At 35.3% G+C, this 20,616-nt stretch overlaps 1 protein-coding gene across 5 annotated transcripts in view; it reads right to left on the bottom strand.

Moving 5' to 3' along the window:
• Positions 1-20,616, bottom strand: part of UCHL5 (ubiquitin C-terminal hydrolase L5) — a 39,633-nt gene that overhangs the window by 17,256 nt on the left and 1,761 nt on the right. For all 5 annotated transcript variants that reach the window (XM_039257483.1, XM_039257481.1, XM_039257482.1 and 2 more), the window contains 2 exons: positions 13,033-13,096; positions 11,978-12,083 (listed from right to left, as the gene is read on the bottom strand). In XM_039257483.1, the coding sequence (XP_039113414.1) occupies positions 11,978-12,083; positions 13,033-13,096 (170 nt within the window). The remainder of the gene's footprint in view (positions 1-11,977; positions 12,084-13,032; positions 13,097-20,616) is intronic.

Genomic DNA, 20,616 nt, shown 5'->3' with positions numbered 1-20,616 from the left:
GATTCTGTGTCTCCCTCTCTCTCTGACCCTCCCCTGCTCATGCTGTCTCTCTCTCTCTCAGAAATTTTAAAAAAAATTTCTTTTTAAGTATAAAAAAATAATAAATTCTTATATTCCTCTACTTTTCGTGTTGCCAGTGGCTTTTGAGGTCTTGTGAAATCTACCAAGTCTTATATTTTTTCCTCCTGTATGTTTGGAAAACTCTTTGGTAAGACTGCTTTCTCCACTGGTGAACATTATCTTACACACAGTTCTCAAACAAATATAATGATGCCACCATAGTTCTGTTATTCCTCTCTGATAATATCTTGTACTCAAAACTATCCCATAATTGACAAGTTAGAAAAAAAAGTAACAGGAAATCTAAAATCCAATTAATATTGCTGATTTCTTTCAATATGTATTTTGTTCTGAATCACAGTTCTTTCATAAATTGAGATTAAAAAATTTTCATGATTAAAAGAAATTTCATAAAGGTGGTTAACTAAAACTTTGTAAGATTCAATGCCCCCTTATCTTGGACCAAAATTATCTGGGGCAAACTTATCTGGGAGTGGACTGGTAGAAGTGAAGTCAGAAGAAGTTAAAATTTATACTCATTCGTACATTCTTTCAAATTCACACATTAAAGATATACCATGTATCCAGTGCTAGATGCTGAGGCTCTAACAGAGAGGCTCAAACATTACTATGACCTAAGGACTTGAAATCTGTAATCCATCACTTTAGAAACAGTTTTTAAAGAATTAGAAAAAAAAAACTCCTTCCAAAAACTCACCAAATTGTATACATTAAACGTGGATTTTTGTATAATCAAATTTCAAGTTTTTTTAAAGGAAAAAAAATCCTGCAGTTAATGATATTTCTCTTTCAATGTTAATAATGAGTCACACTGTCCATCATTTATTACAATTTATTCTGTGTGTATATGAAGAATAGTAATCATGGTGTGCATAAGTATAAAAATACCTTTCCAGGTTTAAAATGAGTTTAGCGCCACCAAGTGGCTATACTACATATAGTACAAAATTGCCAAAAGAAAAAAAAAAAACTTAAAAAAGATGCCATTCAAATATTTACTAAATACCTATAGTGTGCCAGACATTGTGATAAGTGTGGAATGCACAGTGAACAAGAAATTTTAGAGAGGTTTTTTTCTGCCTCATGAAACACACATAAAAATTACTTTATATACATCTATTAGTGACAACTTTAGTTCATATCAAAAAAACTCATTGCAGCATAAATTATTTATATAGTCCCCAACTTCTTAAATCTTTAAGTTTTAAATCTTTATGCTGAGTATTCTATAAAAAAAAAAAAAAACCATCCAAGAACTTACAAAAAATGAGATAATTGTCATACCTACACTACTAGCCATCATGGCTCTGGCTTATAACACATTTTCAAACACAGAAGTAGAGTTCAACATAAAAGGAGGCTAGAGAAAGAGGTCACAAGTAGGACTCCCCTGGAACCTGAAGAATTTGGTTTGAATTCCTTCGAGAGACCATATATTCTTTAGTTCATCCAGGCTCTTCCACTCCCTATTTCTTACATATGACCCCGTTCACAAATGCATGTTGCCACCCTGATACTGCAGCCATTTGACCTGCAACCCCTGAACCTGAGAATAACTTATTTTCAGAGTTTATACAAAATAATATAGTAGATGCACAGAGAAATGCTCTTAAAATAGCACATTATAAATTGTCATCAATCTTCAGAAGTATAGCTATAAAATAAATTAATAAATTTTCAATATTTATACTCAAGAAAAAATAAGGTTGAGAATAAACTGTGAGTTAGTTCCTAAAGGGAAGATGACTCTAGAAAAAAGACAAAACAAAAAAAGCATAGAATAAATGTCTTGTCTATGAAGAATTTAGGGGAAAAAATCCATATATGAAAAAGGGATGAGTAGAAAATGAAAATAATGAAGGAAGAAATCATCTTTAACTGAAGTATCAGAGGTGTCTCTATGAATTAAAATTTTATTTTTTTTATTTTTTTTAATATTTTTATTTATTTCTAGTAGAGAGAGAGAGAGACAGCGTGAGCAGGGAAGGGTCAGAGAGAGAGGGAGATACAGACTCTGAAATAGGCTCCAGGCTCTGGGCTGGCAGTCAGCACAGACCCTGACGCGAGGCTCGAACCCACGAACCGCGAGATAGTGACCTAAGCGAAAGTCGGACGCTTAACCGACTAAGCCACCCAGGCGCCCCTGAATGTAAAATTTTAATAGAGCTTTGAAAGCTTGATAGAACCTAGGGAACAGGGAAGGGAATTCATTCAGGGAAGCACGAAGGGTGTGAGCAAAGAAACAAATTAACACGGCATATTTAAGGGACAGTGAGCATACTCTCTCGTATGCTCGTATTAGTTTGTATTAGTATGGCTGTAGTCAGGGCATGAGGTTATTTGTTACCTAGAAAATCAGTGACCTTGGGCAATTAGTAGTTTGCCCTAGGAATAAGAGATTTTTAATGGTGAAATAACATAATCAAAATAGATTTTTTTATATGAAAGATTCAGCCTGATGATTTATAGCAAGGACTTAAGATGGCTAAAAACAGAAACAAGATCTGCTGGACTGCTCCCCTAATACAGATAGGAAACAATATGAGGGGATAGATTAAGGGAGTATATAAAACCTCTATTACACAAGTATGCAAGTCAGAATTCTGGGAGTCAGGAAAACAACTAAAAATAAGATTAAAAAGAACAAGGGAATACTAATAACAACCATATGAAACATTTTTGTAAAATTAAGTTAAAATGGAGAAATTTCAAAAGGCAAACAAAATCTTATCAGAACCAAGTTAAGAAGAAATAAGTAGCCTAAATAGTCTTTTAACTATTAAATTGAACCAGTAGTTAAAATATATACCCACAAAGAAAATATCCGGCCCATGTGGCTGTACAGCCTAGTTCTATCAAAATTTGAAGAAACAGCCCATCTAAATTTTATACAAATTCTTTTAGACAATGAAAAAAGAAGACATTTCAACTTGTGCCACGAAGCCAGCAAACTCCTAATACTAAAATTAATCAAAGCCATTACAAGAAAAGAAAATTAAGGCCCTTTTCATTCATAAATACAAGTGCAAAAATGCTAAACAAATACTACTGAATTAAATCTGACAGTGCATAAAAAGAGAATACATCATGACTAACTGGGTTTATCTCAGATATGGAAGGATGATTTAATATTTTAAAACATCATTAACATAACTGACTGCATTTAACCTATAGAAAAAAATAAACATGATTATTTCACTAAGTACAGAAAAAGCATTTGAAAAAATTTCATAATAAATTAATAACAGAACATCCTTACCTGAAAAAGAACATTTAAAAAATAAAAATAAAAACCAGAGTAAACATCATCCATAACAAGAAAATGGTGAAAGTATTCTCTTTAAAATCATGATGATTTTACTGGAGGTCTTAGCCATGCAATAAGAAATAAATTAGAGGCATAAGGATTTGAAAGGGGAAATAAAACTGTTATTATGTGATATAGTAATTTAAGATAGAACCCCCTCAAAAGAATCCCAACAAATTATTAGAGATAACAGAAGAGTTTAGCAAGACAGCTAAATATAGTATGAAAACATACAAGTGAATTGCCTTTTCATTTCACAAGCATTGAACACCTGGAAAATGTAACTGTAGAGAAGACACTTTATAATTCTAACAGAAATATCAAGGAATTAGAATAAATCTAACAAAAGATGTAAAAGACCTCTACAGAAAAAGTAAAAATGTAACAGGTTAAAGATAATAAAGATCTAAATAGATACATACTATGTTCATGACTTAATATGAAGATATAAATTCTCCCCAAATTGTTATATATATTCAATGCTATTCCAGTCAAAATTCCAACAGAATGTTTCATACAACTTGATAAGATGACTCTGAAATTTATACGAAGAGCATAAAGCCAAGAATAGAAGGGTATTTCTGAAAAAGAGCAAGGAAGGGAGACATGACCCATTAGATTTCGGACCGTATGAAGAAGTGAAAAGAATTAAGACAGTGATATTGGCAGAGACAGACAAAGTGATCAGTGAAATAGAGTACAGTCCAGAAAACACACACACACATACACACACACACACACACACACACACACACGTATGGAACTGATATACAAGAGAGGTGGCATGTCAGATTAATAGGGAAAACAACGGATGCTTAATAAATTGAGGATAGAAAAAAATGATGATCCATATGGAAAATATAAAATTGAACTCCTACTTCACGATATACCAAAACCCAATTCCTGGTGAATTATGGGCATAGATGTCAAAAATTAAAATTTAAATACACAGGTAAATATCTTATAACCTCAGATAGATAACAATGTCTTAAACAAGGTACAAAAAGCACTGGCTCTAAAATAGAAAATTCTATTCACCGAAAGAAAAATTCTATTCACCTGGAAAAAATAAAACAATAAGATGCCAACTTAAAGAAGTAATATCGGGGCGCCTGGGTGGCTTAGTCGGTTAAGCGTCCGACTTTCGCTTAGGTCATGATCTCGCGGTTCGTGGGTTCGAGCCCCTCTGACTGCCAGCTCAGAGCCTGGAGCCTGTTTCAGTCTGTGACTCCCTCTCTCTCTGACCCTCCCCTGCTCACTCTGTCTCTCTCTCTCTCTCCTAGAAATAAATAAAAAACATTAAAAAAAAAGTAATATCAAGAATACATAAACAACTCATACAAATCAAAAAGAAAAGCACAACTAACCCCATAGAAAACTAAAAATAACTTCCAATGTAAATTTCACAAAAGAAACACTTAAGGACACTAAGGATATGAAGACCCTTTCAACATGATTAGTGACCAGGGAGATATAAACCAAGACCATAATTAAGTACCATTTTAGAACAAGACGGCTGGCAAAAATTAAAAAGGCCTGACAACACCACACGTTGGAGTATGTGGCTACATAGTAATTCAGATATGGCTAGTGGAAGTGTCATTGGAACTTTGATACATTTATATATCAGATCAAGTAGTCAACTCTATTTCTAGGTATATACAAGAGAAATTTGCACATTTACAACAGGAGACATTTACAAAAATGTTTACAGCCACACAACTGACAGTAACTCAAATGTAAAACTCAAATGCCCATCTAGGAAGAGAAAGTAAATAAACCCACCATTTTCATGTAATTGATATTATACAATATGCAAAATAAAGGAACCACTATGATTAACAACTTATAGGAGAAACTTAATGATTAAATATCAAGTCAAAAGAGTAAGTCCCCCAAAATTATATAGAAGATGTGAGAGATGAAATGAAATGAATCACTTCTGTCAGAGGGTTTTAAAATGGAGCCAGGAGGCCATCAAGGAAATGGGCCTTAGGTATCCTCACAGGATAAAACCAGGAAATTTTGAATTGGGCCAAAGGGCATAAATTTCAAGGACTCTGCCCAATTACCTGCAACTTGCTACAGTTAAGACTTTGCTTGGTAATGGTCTTAGCAACCAATTATATTCAGCCAAGATTAATTTTCTGTGAGCCAATACCAATCAAAATTCTTTGTAAACAACACATTACTTTTGTTTTTTAAAACCCTTGACTTTCCTTCCTTAGGAGACACGATTTGGGTTGCTACCCAAATCTGTTCTCCCTGAATTACAAGTGAGACTCCAAATAAATGCTTTTATTTCAGTACTGTCTCTTTTCTCATTTGGTATGATATTTTTTATCTATTAAAAATTTTATATACACACACCCTTTTTAGTATTACAAAAAATACATAAAAGGGAAAGCAAAGAAATGATATACCAAATTCAACATGAGGATTACACTGGATGGAGGGAGGGAGGATGAAAGTTATGTTGAACAATGAGTGAGAGAGAAAGAAATAATTAGATGAAATTTATTTGGGTAGTGAGCTCTTTGGTGCTCACTACCAGACTTACAATAACCAAATAAAAAACAGGAGTCATGAGTGTGTGTCATCAATCAAGGATTATCATAATCCCCTTCCATGTACCTGATGATCAAATTTTTTTAGGAAAAAAGAAAAATAGGCATCATCATTGATTGCTATGTCTTCCTCCTTCATCTCCATATCCAACCCATTACACATTAAGGGAGCTACTTTATCCACTAAGTATTATTCAGTCTGTTTACATCCATCGCTACAACCAGTCTTATCTACTCTTGCATATACTTCTGCAAAAGTCTCCTGATAACTAGTCTTAAATTCTATACTACTACCTCCTCCTTATATGCATTCTCCACACTATAGCTAAAGAGATCTCTTCTAAATGATAACCTGATCATGTCACCCTTTTTTAAACACTTTAATAACCTTATTTTACTCTTGGGTTACAGACAAAAGTCTCAATCATGGTTTAAAATACCCTACCAGCATGTGGCAGAAGACTGATAGTTATTCTCTAACAACCATCTTTTCCTTCTTCCATATGCATAAAGTACCCAATTTTTATCTGGGTCCATGGCCACCTAGAATGAAGACAACTTTCCCACTCTCTTCTGCTGCTAAGTACAGCAATGTGATCAAGTTCTGGCCAGGGAAGTAAGCATGTGACATAGGCAAATTCTATAAAACGTCCATTAAAGGAGAAATGTGCTTTCCCCTTCCTGCTGTCTGGAATATGGAATTGAGGTAGAATGGTGATAGCCCCAATAACCATCTTGGGCCACAAAGTAATCTTTGGAATAGAATCCACACACAAAGGAACAACAAAAAATGAGCCTGTAATCTTGGCAGTTCTTGGAAGTGAAAAATTTCTATTTCCTATAAGCCACTGTTTCTCTACACCTAACTACCAAATTCTGATTAACATATGCCCTGCTCAGCTCCATATCACATGCCATCTCCCCCAAGCTATCTATACACCAGTTATACTGACCTCCTTCTAGTACATTTTACTAGTATTACTTCCTTTTGCTATAAAAGCTGTTATTAATCTAGGATAATCCTCAACCTCTTTCTGCCAGTTAATACCTACTTGACCTTTAGACTTCAGCTGAATTGTCACTTATGCAGAGCTTTCTCAGATCTCCTTGAAAAGGTCAAGTCCCATTGTTTATTATATATATACATAATAAAAAATTTAATCTTACCCAAAGAGAGGCCTTGCTTTTGCCTGTGGCTCCTGAGAGGTATACTTAGTTCTTGAGAAGCCAGACCCCATAAGAACATCTTTGTTTACCCAAGGGATTTGGTCCACAAAGGTAGTCTAACACTGTGACTCAGAGTGGAATTTGGGGTCAACAGTATCAGCTCAACCTTCAGAGTGACAGGAGACTGAGGTCAGCCATGTAGGTGGTCAGCCAGGTCTATGTGACTAAGGCCAAATAAAAACTCTAGATACCAAGAATTGGTTGAGATTCCCTGGATGACTATACTCTGTACATATTGTCACATATCATTGCCAGGAAAGTTAGTGCCATCTGTGACTCTATTGGGAAAAGACAACTGGAAGCTCTTAGCAAGGGACTTCCCCAGATTCTGCCCCATTTATCTCCTCTCTTGGCTAAATTTAACCTGTATTTTTTACTATGATAAACCATAACATATTTCAATAAGGTCCATGGGTTTTTCTAGCAAATTACAGAAACTGAGGGTGGTGTTGAGGTCTCCCTAACTAAACTTGCAATTGTCAGAAGTGAAGGTGGTTTGGGGACTCTGAACTCTGTAGCTGGTATTGGGAGTGGGCGTAGTCTCACAGATTGTTCTCAAATTTTGCAATATGATATGGTCCTCATTTCACTCTAGGAAGCACTTATCACCACCATAATTTTGCATTTCATTGATTAAAACCAATCTCTTCAACTAAACTCTAAGCATTTTGTGGGCAGGGATTATCATTCTCCAAGCACCTAGCACAGTATCTGGTACACTGCAGGCAGTCATCCTTTCCTGAAACACTGAATAGATGGGGGTCAGACAAACCCAGTACCACTGCAGCACAATCTTAGCCATTAAATCAGCGAAATGGTAACAAGACAATGATGTTCTGCGGAGAAGTATTACCAAAATGTCATTCCTGGATCCTTAAATACAATTATAATTACTAGTAATTGTAATTACTAGATTCTTTCCTCAGTGAACAACATATACGCAAACCTATAATTAGAACACATGAATGATTAGCTTAAGACAGCCAGTATTAGTATTACCTTTCTAAATTTATGCAATTCCATCCATAAATACAAAAATATACATTTAGTTATTATGTATGACCTTATCATAAATAAATATAATTTTATTTAAATTTTCTAAATTTCTGAAAATAGGAGACTCCTGGATAAAATCATTATTAGCTCTTGAAGCCTAGAATTAAGGATTATATTATCTATGTAATATAGAGTTTCTGGCACTGGGACGCCTAGGTAGCTCAGTCGGTTAGGCGCCCGACTTCAGCTCAGGTCATGGTCTCACGATTTGTGGGTTCAAGCCCCGTGTCGGGCTCTGTGCTGACAGCTCAGAGCCTGGAGCCTGCAGCCTGCTTCAGATTCTGTGTCTCCCTCTCTCTGACCCTCCCCTGCTCGCACTCTGTCTGTCTCTCTCAAAAATAAACACTTAAAAAAATAAATAAATAAAGTTTCTGGCATAGACTCATAGAAGGCATACACTAAAAAGACCAGAAGATATTACTGGGGAATTATTGATATGTCAGCTCAATAAGAACTGTTGACATAATATGCCACAAAAAACAGCCAGTGTTATTAGAAAATCACTAATCCTACACATTAATAAACGTGGCAAGAATAATATAATAAAAATAAAACATTAAATTATAGTTAAGACAGAAATACAGAACTAGAAAAATATCAAGGAACTCCAGAAATTATGAATTGAAACTTCAGTAGGTTTTTTTTTCTTTATAGAGTATTTTCTTTTACCTTAAAGACACCTAGACCTCTATAAATCAAACATCATTAATGTCTTACTGTTAGTGAATACTATTGTTAATTTTAATATTCTTAGAGATGAAGAATTCAGTCTACATTTAATAGATATCTACTATGTGCCAGGAACTGTACATAAAAATAAAATCCCAGACTCCTAGGTTCACAATTTAGTATGGAAGAAATTAAACACACACATACACACATACAAATTTAGAATATAAATCATTTTCAATGGCTATCTCTGAAGCAGGGATTATAAAAGGGACTTTTATTTTCTATATCATATTTTATAATGCTTCAATTTTATAAAATGAGTGCATAGGTTTATATACCTTAAAAAATAAAAACTATCTTTAAAAGGAGAAAAGGGGCACCTGGTGGCTCAGTCGGTTGAGCATCCGACTTTAGCTCAGGTCATGATCTCCCGATTCGTGGGTTCGAGCCCCGCGTGGAGCTCTGTGCTGACAGCTACCTCGGAGCCTGGAGACTGCTTCAGATTCTGTGTCTCCTTCTCTCTCTGACCCTCCCCTGCTCACGCTGTCTCTCTCTCAGAAATAAATTTAAAAACATTAAAAAATTTAAAAATTAAAAAAATTTAACAAATAAAGCACGATATCTGCTACCCAATAAGAATGGTAAATGTTGGCTACTGTTGGTATTATCATCATTATAACTCTTATTATGAAGAGACACACCTTGTCTTATTGATCATTCTATATACCCCTATACTTAAAACAATGCCTAGCACAAAGTGGGTGCTCAAAAACCACTTGTTGATTAAATGAATGAGTGAAACCATTAAAACTGGTTGGTAGAAATGGATGTGGGGTTACAAAGAAATTCACTTTTATCACTATGTATTTCTGTAGTTCTGCTATCAGAAAAAAAAACACAATAATAATGTTTTCTTAACTTTAAAGTAAAAGCAGGACAGTGTTAACTTCTCTAAAAACACTCAATTTTAAAAAGGTGGGGAGAAATGGAAAGAAGTAGTAAAAGAAAAAGGGAAAGCAAGTTACTAAGTGGAATAGCAAAGCCTTGATCTAAAATAGTAATGAGAATTAGCACTTTTATTTTTTGAACTTTCTAAAGGTTAAACAGATTATCCTAATCAATCTTTTGAGTCTCAGAAATAAGTGCAATTTTCAAACAAATGTAATTATATTTAGCTTAGTTTTAAATATCAAACCTCTCTGATTCATTCTCTTTTTCAGCTTTTCCAAACAATGGACCGGATATATGGCGGCACCTAATAATATTAACGCTTCACTGAATGTACTGGAACAGCAGTTGTCAAGTGTGGTCTGTGGACTCCTGGGAATTCCTAAGACCCTTCTCAAGATGTTCATGAGCTCAAAATCATTTCTATCATAACTCAAAGACAGTCCTTGCCTACTTCCCTGCTTTTACATTTGCACTGATAGTAAAATAGCAATCAATGATACATAGATATAGATAATATTGCTGGTATTTTAGCACTAGTCTAGGCAGTGGCATTAAACTGTTTCACTGACACAGATACACAGTTAAAGAAAAAAAAAAAGCAAGTTTTACTGAAGACAGTTTTCAATGAAGCAGTAAAAGTTATTTTTATTAAATTCTGACCTTGGAGTATAAGTCTTTAATATTCTATCAAATGAAATTGGTAGCACAAATAAAGCAGTTTCTGCTGCAAACCAAAACATGCTAATCATTTCAAGGAAGGGCAGCAGTACGATTGTTTGAGTTGTGAGTTAAGTTGGCTGCTTATTTCTTAGAACATCATTTTCACTTGAGAGCACAAATAGCAGACAAATACAGTTTTTCAGACAAGGCATGTGGCAGATATTTTTCTTGGAATTAAGTAAAATGAGTCTGTTACTTCAAGTAAAATACCTGACAGTATTTACTGTTTTGATAAAATTTTAACTGACAAGTGAAAACTAGAATTTGGTACTACTTAAATCCTCCATTGTGAGTTTAAAAGTTTCCAGATGCTTAATAACTTTTCTGATTCTACAGATGGCTATATTAACACATGTGACTTGTTGATAATGTATGCAAACAAATGTGGGAACATTTAGAAGGTCTGTAGAAGTTGGTGAATATTCAAAATGACCAATGCACAATGTTATTGAATGCTGAATAAGTAAAAGATCCATTTGCAGAGCAAGGTAAACCAAAAAATTTTAATATAACAAAGAACAAAGTTCACTGATACTGTTTTAGATTACACATTTAAGAAAGAAACATTTTGGGGCACCTAGGTGGCTTAGTTGGTTAAGCAACCAACTTCTGCTCAGGTCATGATCTCACAGTTTGTGGGTTCGAGCCCCACGTCATGCTCTGTACTGACAGCTCAGAGCCTGAAGCCTGTTTCAGATTCTGTATCTTCCTCTCTCTCTGCCCCTCCCCTGCTCATGCTCTGTCTCTCTCTCTCTCCCCCAAATAAATCAAAACATTAAAAAATTTTTAAAAAGGAAGAAACATTTTTAGTTTTGATATAGTATCAAAGAACAGAATTCTCTGAAAAAGATTATTAAAATACTCCTCCCTTTCCAACTACACATATGTATGAGACTGAATTTTCTTGATTTACTTCAACCAAAAACAACAAAACAAAAGTACTGCAAACAGGAGTATAAAGAAGCAGATAGGAGAATCCAGCTATGTACTATTAAGCCAGACACTGGATTTGCAAAATCAATACTTACAATATTAGATTGTAAAACAATATAAAATGTAGACGTAAAACTTCTTACTAATTTATTTTGGTAAATGTGTTTATATTCCATTACAAAGTGTGTTATTTATGTTAACATGTAATGCATTTGTCATCTTTTAAATCAACTAATAAGTAACACTCAAATGCCTCAGGCTTAATATCTAATATAATAAATACTGACAAATATAATCCATATAAACAGAGAAGCTCTTGGAGACCTTAATAATTTTTAAGAATGTAAAGGGATCCTACGACAAAAAAGTTTGAGGACTACTACACCAAAGACACCAAAGTGAAACAGAGTTTTGTTTATAAAAAGGACTGCTCTCAAGACTTCAGAGCATCCAAGGACCTTACCTGCTTGGCAAAAAATATCGTGTCCAGTCTGGAGTCTTGAACTACAGAGCCTGCTGGTTCTTCTCCTGGCTGCCACTTGAAAAGAAAAATTAATCCATGAACTGGCCTACAAAAGAAGATACAAATTAGCGACACCAAACCTTGCTTGTTTCTTAACACACGGTCAATATAATACATTTCAGTTACTTAACAGACATTGCTAATGAAGTTTGAGAAAATTTTTTAAAGATTTCTATTCCTATTCATTGCACTAAAATGTTGCCTAAGACAATGCTAATAAGCCTTTAAATTACATCAGGTAAAACAGAATTATAATGAAAGGTTTATTCTCAAATCTGGATTAGTCACTTCTACTTTGTATCACCTCACTTAAAAACTGAAAATAAGAACATAGTAGAACTAAAAGAAGCAGTTAACCTTATACTGAATTCCAGTATATATGAATAAACCCTACTCCTTGTCACATTCCAAGAATCCAAGAACTCTCCCTCCAAAGAAAATTCCTCTAGCCCTCGATTTGCAAAAAAGGGTCCATTCTTGTGGGCACAACACTGGAGGGAAGAAGAGGTTCAGAGACGTGATTCCAGTCAGAAGCATGAGGGAAAGGAACGAACTTCCTAGCATCTACATTTGGAATCTGAACTGTAATCTCACCAAGAAGCAATGTGATAATGTATAGGCAAGTTCTGAATTACTATTAACATATGTTATGTACTAAATATGCTTTTGTAGACTAAGCTAATATTGATGTATTCATGTTTTTAATGTGAAAACATGTTCTATCTTCTAGTCCCATTAATCTATAAGTGAATATTGTAATAAATTAACCAACCATCCTGACATGGAATTACAGAGACTTCATTTTTAATCTTTTGCAAGTTACTTATATGAGTCTCAGGTCTTGATTATAGTATGAGTGTAATAATATCTATCTCACAAGACTGAAAAAGACTTAAGGAGATGACATATTCAGCCTACTGTAATCCAAGTAAAATAGACAACAATCTGCTTACAGTACAGACAACTTTTTTTAAGACAACTAAGATTATACTTACTTTAATTTTTCAAAATTCTCAGGCTCTAGACTCCATATTTCTTCTACTTGGGCTCCTCGGCAACCTGAAATAAGAAACCATTTCTTCAGAAAACAAAATAACTCATTTTTTTCATCACCATTAAATAAAATACTAACTGAAAGGAATGCACATTTAGGGGCAATGAGACATGACAAATTAAAATGGTAAAACTGATAAAGCTCACAGCCAAATTCTTTTAATTCCTTTACTACTTCCTAATTATAATGGAAGTATATTACTTTTACAATTGAAAGATGTTTCATGAGTTTATTTTCACTGAAATACCACCCCAACTTCCCAGTCCCTCTCAATCTCTGTCTCTTTTACAACCCACTCTTTCTACTCAGTTGCTGTTTTCCCCGCTCTGACCTTGGCTCTCTTCTTCTTTTACTGTACACTTTTTTTTAAGTGGTGATAAAGAACTACCACTTACCAGTAACTTTCATATCACATATTTAATTCTGACCCTTTTCCTAAATTCCAATTCTTTATAGTCTTTTTTTTTTTTAATTTATTTAATTTTATTTTCAACTACCTCAGAGTCCTCCAAATATACCCTTCCTTAGGACAGTGGTTCCCATTCAGGTGACCTTTTTTTGTCCCTTGCCTCCCTAGGAAAGGTTTTACAATGTCTGGAGACATTTTACCATCACAATCATCACCTGTGGGAAGGGCTTGCATCTAGTGGACAGAGGACAGAAATGCTAAACATCCTACACTGCACAGGACAGCTGAAACAGCAAAGAATTATCTGGCCCAAAATGTCAACACTGCCAAGACTGAGAAACCTGCCCTAGTAGTACGGATGATAGTAACAACACACTGGTTAAGAGGTTGGCCTCAAAAATGCCATGGTTTACATCCTGGCTCCTCCATTTACTAGCGATATAACCAACCTCTCTGTTCCTCATATTCATGGAACTGTTGTGAGGAATAAATGAGATAATTTTGTATGCATGAGATACATTTAATACAGTGCCTGGCACACTCTAAGAGTTTACTAAATATTAGCTAGTATTATCAAAATACAAAAAAAAACAACAAACAAAACCTAGCCATATTTACCAGTGGCTTCTTTGTATAAAGTACTTTAAATGCATTTTCTCTAATCATTGCAAGGCAAATATACAGAAGAGGTTTAGGGATGTTAAGTGGCTTGCCTAAATTCACTACAGCTAGTATATGCCAAAAAAAAAACACAAAAAAAAGAAAAAAAAACAAAAAAACCCCAACTAATTAAAATCCACATCTGGTTCCAAAGTCTGGACAGTTTTTAATATTCCAGATTACCATTAAGTAAAAGCTAGAGAAGCCTTTGGCCTATCTAGAAAAAAAAAAAAAAGTTAAAAAAAAAGTTGAGTCAATCAACAATATGACCTTGGGCATTCAAACCATCTCAGGACTCAATTTGCTGTATTCAGCAAGTATCTATTAAGAACTCATTCTTCTATTAAAGATATATATGCAAGGAGAGTTACGAGGCTGTAGTAGAAAACATGTTCATAGACATTCAAAATGTAAACCTATATTTATGAGCACTGAAAAGGGCAGAAAATGACACTAATGCCATTGTTAACACTAGTTACTGCTCTTGGAAATCAATTATAAAAAGGCCAAACATTAAAACATTGTACATATCATACTAAAACAACAAAAGTCCACTGAATAAAAGTGTCCCCAAATCTTTGGCACAGGTAGAATTTCCAGTGGTGACACCTGTTTAAACAACTATAAGCTAAACAAACTCACAGTCAGTTCTTTGTATACAGAAAACACTCAACTCTTAATATCTATCTCCTTATATACATTCAGTATCTAATAATTCCCTTATGTACATTCAATTTCAAATAATGCATGGTATAGGAAAGAGAAGCAATGATTCAAGAGGCCTGGATTCCAATCCCAGCACTGCTTTAAAGTTCTTAAACTTGAGCAAGAACATAATGTCCTTGAGCCTCACTTTCCTCATCTATAAAACAAGAATACTTCCTGCTTCATCCAATCCACGTAATTCTTGTGAGGTATACATTATCAAACACTAAATACAAAGAATCTCTTAATGCAGACTCCCTAACATATATTAAGTAAAAAGCTGGGGGTGGGGAGAAGGCTTTAAAAAGTTAATGAAATGCTGGGTATTTTACAGATACCTTTTATGTGCCAAGCATGATACTACATCCTGGCATGGACAGAAAATAATAAACAACAGTCGCAATACTCAAGAACTTCACAACTAAGGGGAGCCTGGCAGGCTCAGTCAGTAGAGCATGTGACTCTTGATCTCAGGGTCCTGAGTTCCAGCTCCACATATGTTTTCTACTACACATTTTATTTGCTTCAAAATAAACAAAACAAAACTTCAAAACTAGTACAAAACAAGTATATACAACTCAAAGTGCAGCATGCATAATATGCCTATGAGAAGTCCACCAGAGAGCATTCTGGAAGTTATGAAGTAAGAGAGATCATTACTCTCCTTGCTGATCAGAGAAACTTTCACGGATAGTTGAACTGGGTCTTAAATAGGATGACCACAGAATTTGTCATCCAAGTCAGGTCACTGCTCCAAAATGAAAGGAAGTACTAAAATTAAAATGTTTGAAATATTTTTGTATTGCCTAACACATTTGTATTATGATACTGGTGGCTCCATAAAATAGTTCTACTCAAAAACTAATTTCAAAAATAATTTTCTTAAAAATATACCTGGAGCTTTTCTCAAGAAAAATAACCCTGGTAGGACCCTCCTAACTGTTGCTAGTGCTTTAAATTTAAATGTAATGTTATCTTCCAATCGTTTTGACAACTCCTTATTCCCCTAACCTCACCAAGTCTATGAGAAGTAAAAACATGGCCCTCAGCTTCTATACCGCCTACAAAAAATAGTCCCAGGTATCTTCCCTAACCACGTCATTCCATGGTAGGAACAAATGTCATTTAGTTAGTGATGTCACCAAGTAGGAAAAACTGCATTGTGGGCAATCACCCCCAAAACAAGGGCTAGCCTCAACTATTTGGGAATCCCAAACTGGAGAGCTGTTAATCTGTATCCCTAATGAGAAGGTTCCATTTTGGAGTCCTAAACAATTAGAAGCAATACATGTTTCTAGGGATACTAAGTGCACTCTCATTTGTATACTTTGACTATTTGTATGAAAGCCAAGCATTAACGTGCCTCTCTCCCCCAAACAAGGAAACATGTACCTCAGGAGAACTCTTAACAAACCTCCATGTCAAGGAAACACTATGTTGCTCCCTCAACATCATTCAGATTTGTCTCAACTCCTGGATTCTGCAATACTCCCTCCTGGCAAGCCCAGGAGGAATCTGAAATTACTAACATATTCTGCTATACCTGAGTTAAGACCTTGAGCCAAGTTGAAAGGTCAAAACAAAAACTTGAGAAAGCCACCTGCTTTCTAATGTGAACACTACAAGAAATAAATTAAACAGATGTGGTCCCAGCTCTGTGTGTCAGGTCAGATTAATCAGAGAAGCTGAAGGCATGGCATGTTTGGTGTAGAAAGAAGAATGGATTTCCTTGGGAGACAACTCTCAAATAGTTTCTCCTGTTTCTGCTCGTCTTCTGGGAGGAGTTCGGGACTATCTTTTCAAGGATGTTATTTTAATAAACAGACTTGAAATATAGAGATAATATCTCCCTCTGATGGAGAGACAAGACTTACTTGCTGTCCATAGTATCTTCCTAAAGCCAAAGGCTGAGTTCGTTTGCTAGCAACCTTTGATAGAACTGGGAGTTCCCTAAGCTCAGGGTTCCTTAGCTACGACAGAGACCCATGTGGGCAACAACCACCTGGACGCCCACGGACTTGTAGGACAAGGGGACCAAGGCAAATGTGAATCTTCTGCTGCCTACAGTGCCAACGCTAATACAGTCCTTTATCTCTTGATCAATATATCAATAATACAATCCTTTATAATATAAACAGGGTAAAGTATAATAGGACATATTTCTTAACATATGCTGGGTTTTGTCTAATGCTTTTTGTGTCTATTGAGATAATCATATAGTTTTTTGTTGTTTTTGTTTTTGTTTTAGAGTATTAATCTGGTGAATCACATTGAATCCCAAATATTAAACCAACAATGAATTCCTAGGATAAACTCCACTCAGTCATGACATATTGTCCATTTAAAAGATTATTAGATTTGATTTACTAAAATTCTGTTTAGAATTTTTGCATTTGTGGAGCACCTGAGTGGCTCAGTCAGTTAAGTGTCTGACTTCAGCTCAGGTCATGAACTCATGGCTCATGGGTTTGCCCCACATTGAGTTCTGTGCTGACAGCTCAGAGCAAGAAGCCTGCTCCAATTCGGTTTCCCTCTCCCTCTTCCTCTCCCCTGCTCATGCTGTCTCCTTCTCTCTCTCTCTCTCTCTCTCAAAATAAACATTAAAAAGGGGTGCCTGGGTGGCTTAGTAGGTTAAGCGTCCGACTTTCGCTTAGGTCATGATCTCGCGGTTCGTGGGTTCGAGCCCCACGTCAGGCTCTGTGCTGACTGCCAGCTCAGAGCCTGGAGCCTGTTTCAGTCTGTGACTCCCTCTCTCTCTGACCCTCCCCTACTCACGCTGTCTCTCTCTCTCTCTCTCTCTCTCTCCTAGAAATAAATAAAAAACATTAAAAAAATTTTAAAAAAATTTTTTAAAAAAGAATTTTTGCATTTATGTTGATGATGGAGTTAGGTCTGTAGTTTCCTTTTCTTGCAATGTCTTTGTCTGTATTGGGTGTTAGGATAATGATGGCCCTCAGAATATTGGGAAATATTCCTTCCTCTCCATTTTTCTGAGAAAAGTTTGTACAGAATTGGTATTACTTAATCCTTAAATAGATGAAATAATGTACCAGTGAAGGAATTTTGTCTACAGTTTTCTTTGTGGGGGGATTTTAAGTTACAATTTCAATGTATTTAATAAAGTAAGACTATACTGGTTTTCCATTTCTTCTTGTATGAGCTTTGGTAATTTAAGTCCTTCAAGATATTTATACATTTCACTCAAGTTGTCAAATTAATTGGCATAATGTTTAGAATATTCCCTTACTACCTTTTTAATCTATAGAATCCATAGTGGTATCATCTTACTCCTAATATTGGTCATTATTTTCTCCTCTACTTTTTCTTTTTTTTTTTTTAAGATTTTTAAGAAATTTCCATACCCAACATGAGGCTTGAACTGACAACCCTGAGATCAAGAGTTAAATGCTCTACTGGGGCACCTGGGTGGCTCAGTGGGTTGGTATCTGACTTCAGCTCAGGTCATGATCTCGTGGTTGGTGAGTTCAAGTCCCACATTGGGCTTGCTGCTGGCACCCTGTAAGTGCAGCATCTGCTTCAGATCCTCTGTCCCCCTCTCTCTGCCCTTTCCCTACTTGTGCTCTCCCCAAAATAAATATTTAAAAGAGTTGCATGGTGCGCCTGGGTGGCTCAGTCGGTTAAGCGTCCTATTTCAGGTCAGGTCATGATCTCACGGTTCATGGGCTAGAGCCCCGTGTCGGGCTCTGTGCTGACAGCTAGCTCAGAGCCTAGAGCCTGCTTCAGAGTCTGTGTCTCCCTCTCTCTCTGACCGCCCCCCACCCACCCTGCTCACACTGTCCCTGTCTCTCTCTCTCTCTCACAGGAAAAAAAAAATTTTTTTTTTAATTAAAGAGGTGCATGTTCTATCAACTGTGCCAGCCAGTGTCCTTCTCCTGTCTTTTTTCTAACCAGATTGACTAGAGGTTTGTCCATTTTACTGATCTTTGACAAACCAGCTTTTAGTTTCATTGATTTTCTCCACTATTTTTTTTTTCTGTTTCACTAATTTCAACTCTGATCTTTATTTTTTCATCTGCTTACTTCCGGTTTTACTTACTCCTTTTCTAGTTTTTTGAAATGAAAGCTAAGGTCATTGATTTATTGTAGGAAACGTAAATGAGGTCCCTGTTATTCCATCATGGCTGGAAACAAGTTTAAAGCTTCTGTTTTTAATTGGTAGACCATCAGTTTGTTTTGCTGCATTCATGAATTACCTATGTGCCACACCAATGAAAAGTGTATGTTCTGCTCCATCAGTTACTTAATTAGGATTTTGTTTTATCATGATGCTATAGTCCACTAAAATTTGTATTTATATATTCACTGACTCCACAAATAATTTCTCCTCCAATTAAGAACCTTTTAAAATAAATTTACAGTAGCATTCAGAACACAGTAAGATTTTCCACTTTTGAAAAAATGAACTTCAAAAAGCTTTTTAAAAGCCATGAATTGAATAAGAAAAAAATGGAAATGAGTGGAATACACTTGTTTTCTCTTTGAAACTGTCTGATGATGATAGACCACCACCATCATTTAACTTTTCGCAACACTTTTCTGCTATTGGAGCCAATTATTAATAGCAATTCACTTTTCATATATCCTCGTGTAAGAAGATACATTTACATATCATTCTTTTATGCATGACTTTCATAATCATTTTCAAGTCTAAGTTTTCTATACATAAGGCACTGAAGCAGTAACTGTTAATAGAGTGGATTAATTTAAAAACAAAGTTGTCTAGTATAATATTTCTTAAAGTTATATTTAACATGTCATAATAGTTAAGGTTTTAAAGGTAAATTTTATGGCTAAACCTGCAGACATTTTCTCGTCCTTCAAGCTTGTTCTCTTACACTTCATCAGCCACTCAAGCTAGAAACCATGGAGTCATTTTCCCCTTTTCCCCTACATCCAGTCAGTCAGCAGTCCTACTGATTTAAATAGAGCAAAATTATTGCACTTACCTCCTCCTCTCTAACACATTACTTTATATCAAGCTAATCACCTGACTCCAACCATTTTAAGAGACTTCTAGCTTCTTTCACTTCATTCCACTCGACTCTGCACACTACACATAGTAAACCTTTTTTAATTACAAAAACGTCATTTCAGCATTCAAATATCTTTGACAGTTAAGTCCCCAGTAACTACAGGGCAATCCAAACTATACAACTCAGCAAACAATCTAGCCTGTTTATTTTTCAGCGTCGGAGTCAAATATTCCTCTGGTCTGTCACATAATGTGTTTTTAGTCACTTTGCTAGCTGTTTCCCATGCCTTACACTTTAACATTATTACTGTTTGTTTTTCCTTCTGCCTGTGCTCCTCCATGACCTATGTTCCCGTTACATTTTGTACACACTCTAACACAGAAATTAATACACCATATTTGCTGGAGTGTCAGACCTTTAGAAGAGCACTCGTGGTTTATTCACAATGAAAACTCCCAAATCCTACCAGCGTGCCTGAGATACAGTAGGTAAACAATATACGCTTGATAAATTATATTCCAAATATTCAGCTATGTACAATACACAGTATCTATATCAACGTTTAATTTGTATCTCGAAACAAGTTTTAACATAATAGCTAGAATTAATAATACTTGAAAAAATGTAGCCATAAAAATAAACTTACTGCTCAAAGAAAAGGATGGGAACAAGAAGGGCAGGAAAGGATAAAAAGTCAAATCCGCTATTTAGGATGTAAGACAAGGATCGCAGCCAGAAAAAAGGCTGCGGAAAGCAT

The sequence above is a fragment of the Hyaena hyaena genome, unplaced genomic scaffold (assembly GCF_003009895.1).
Source record: "Hyaena hyaena isolate Hyena2069 unplaced genomic scaffold, ASM300989v1 scaffold_622, whole genome shotgun sequence".
Lineage (NCBI taxonomy): Eukaryota > Metazoa > Chordata > Mammalia > Carnivora > Hyaenidae > Hyaena > Hyaena hyaena.
Note: the sequence above shows the minus strand (reverse complement) of the source record. Positions and strands in the feature narration are given on the sequence as shown.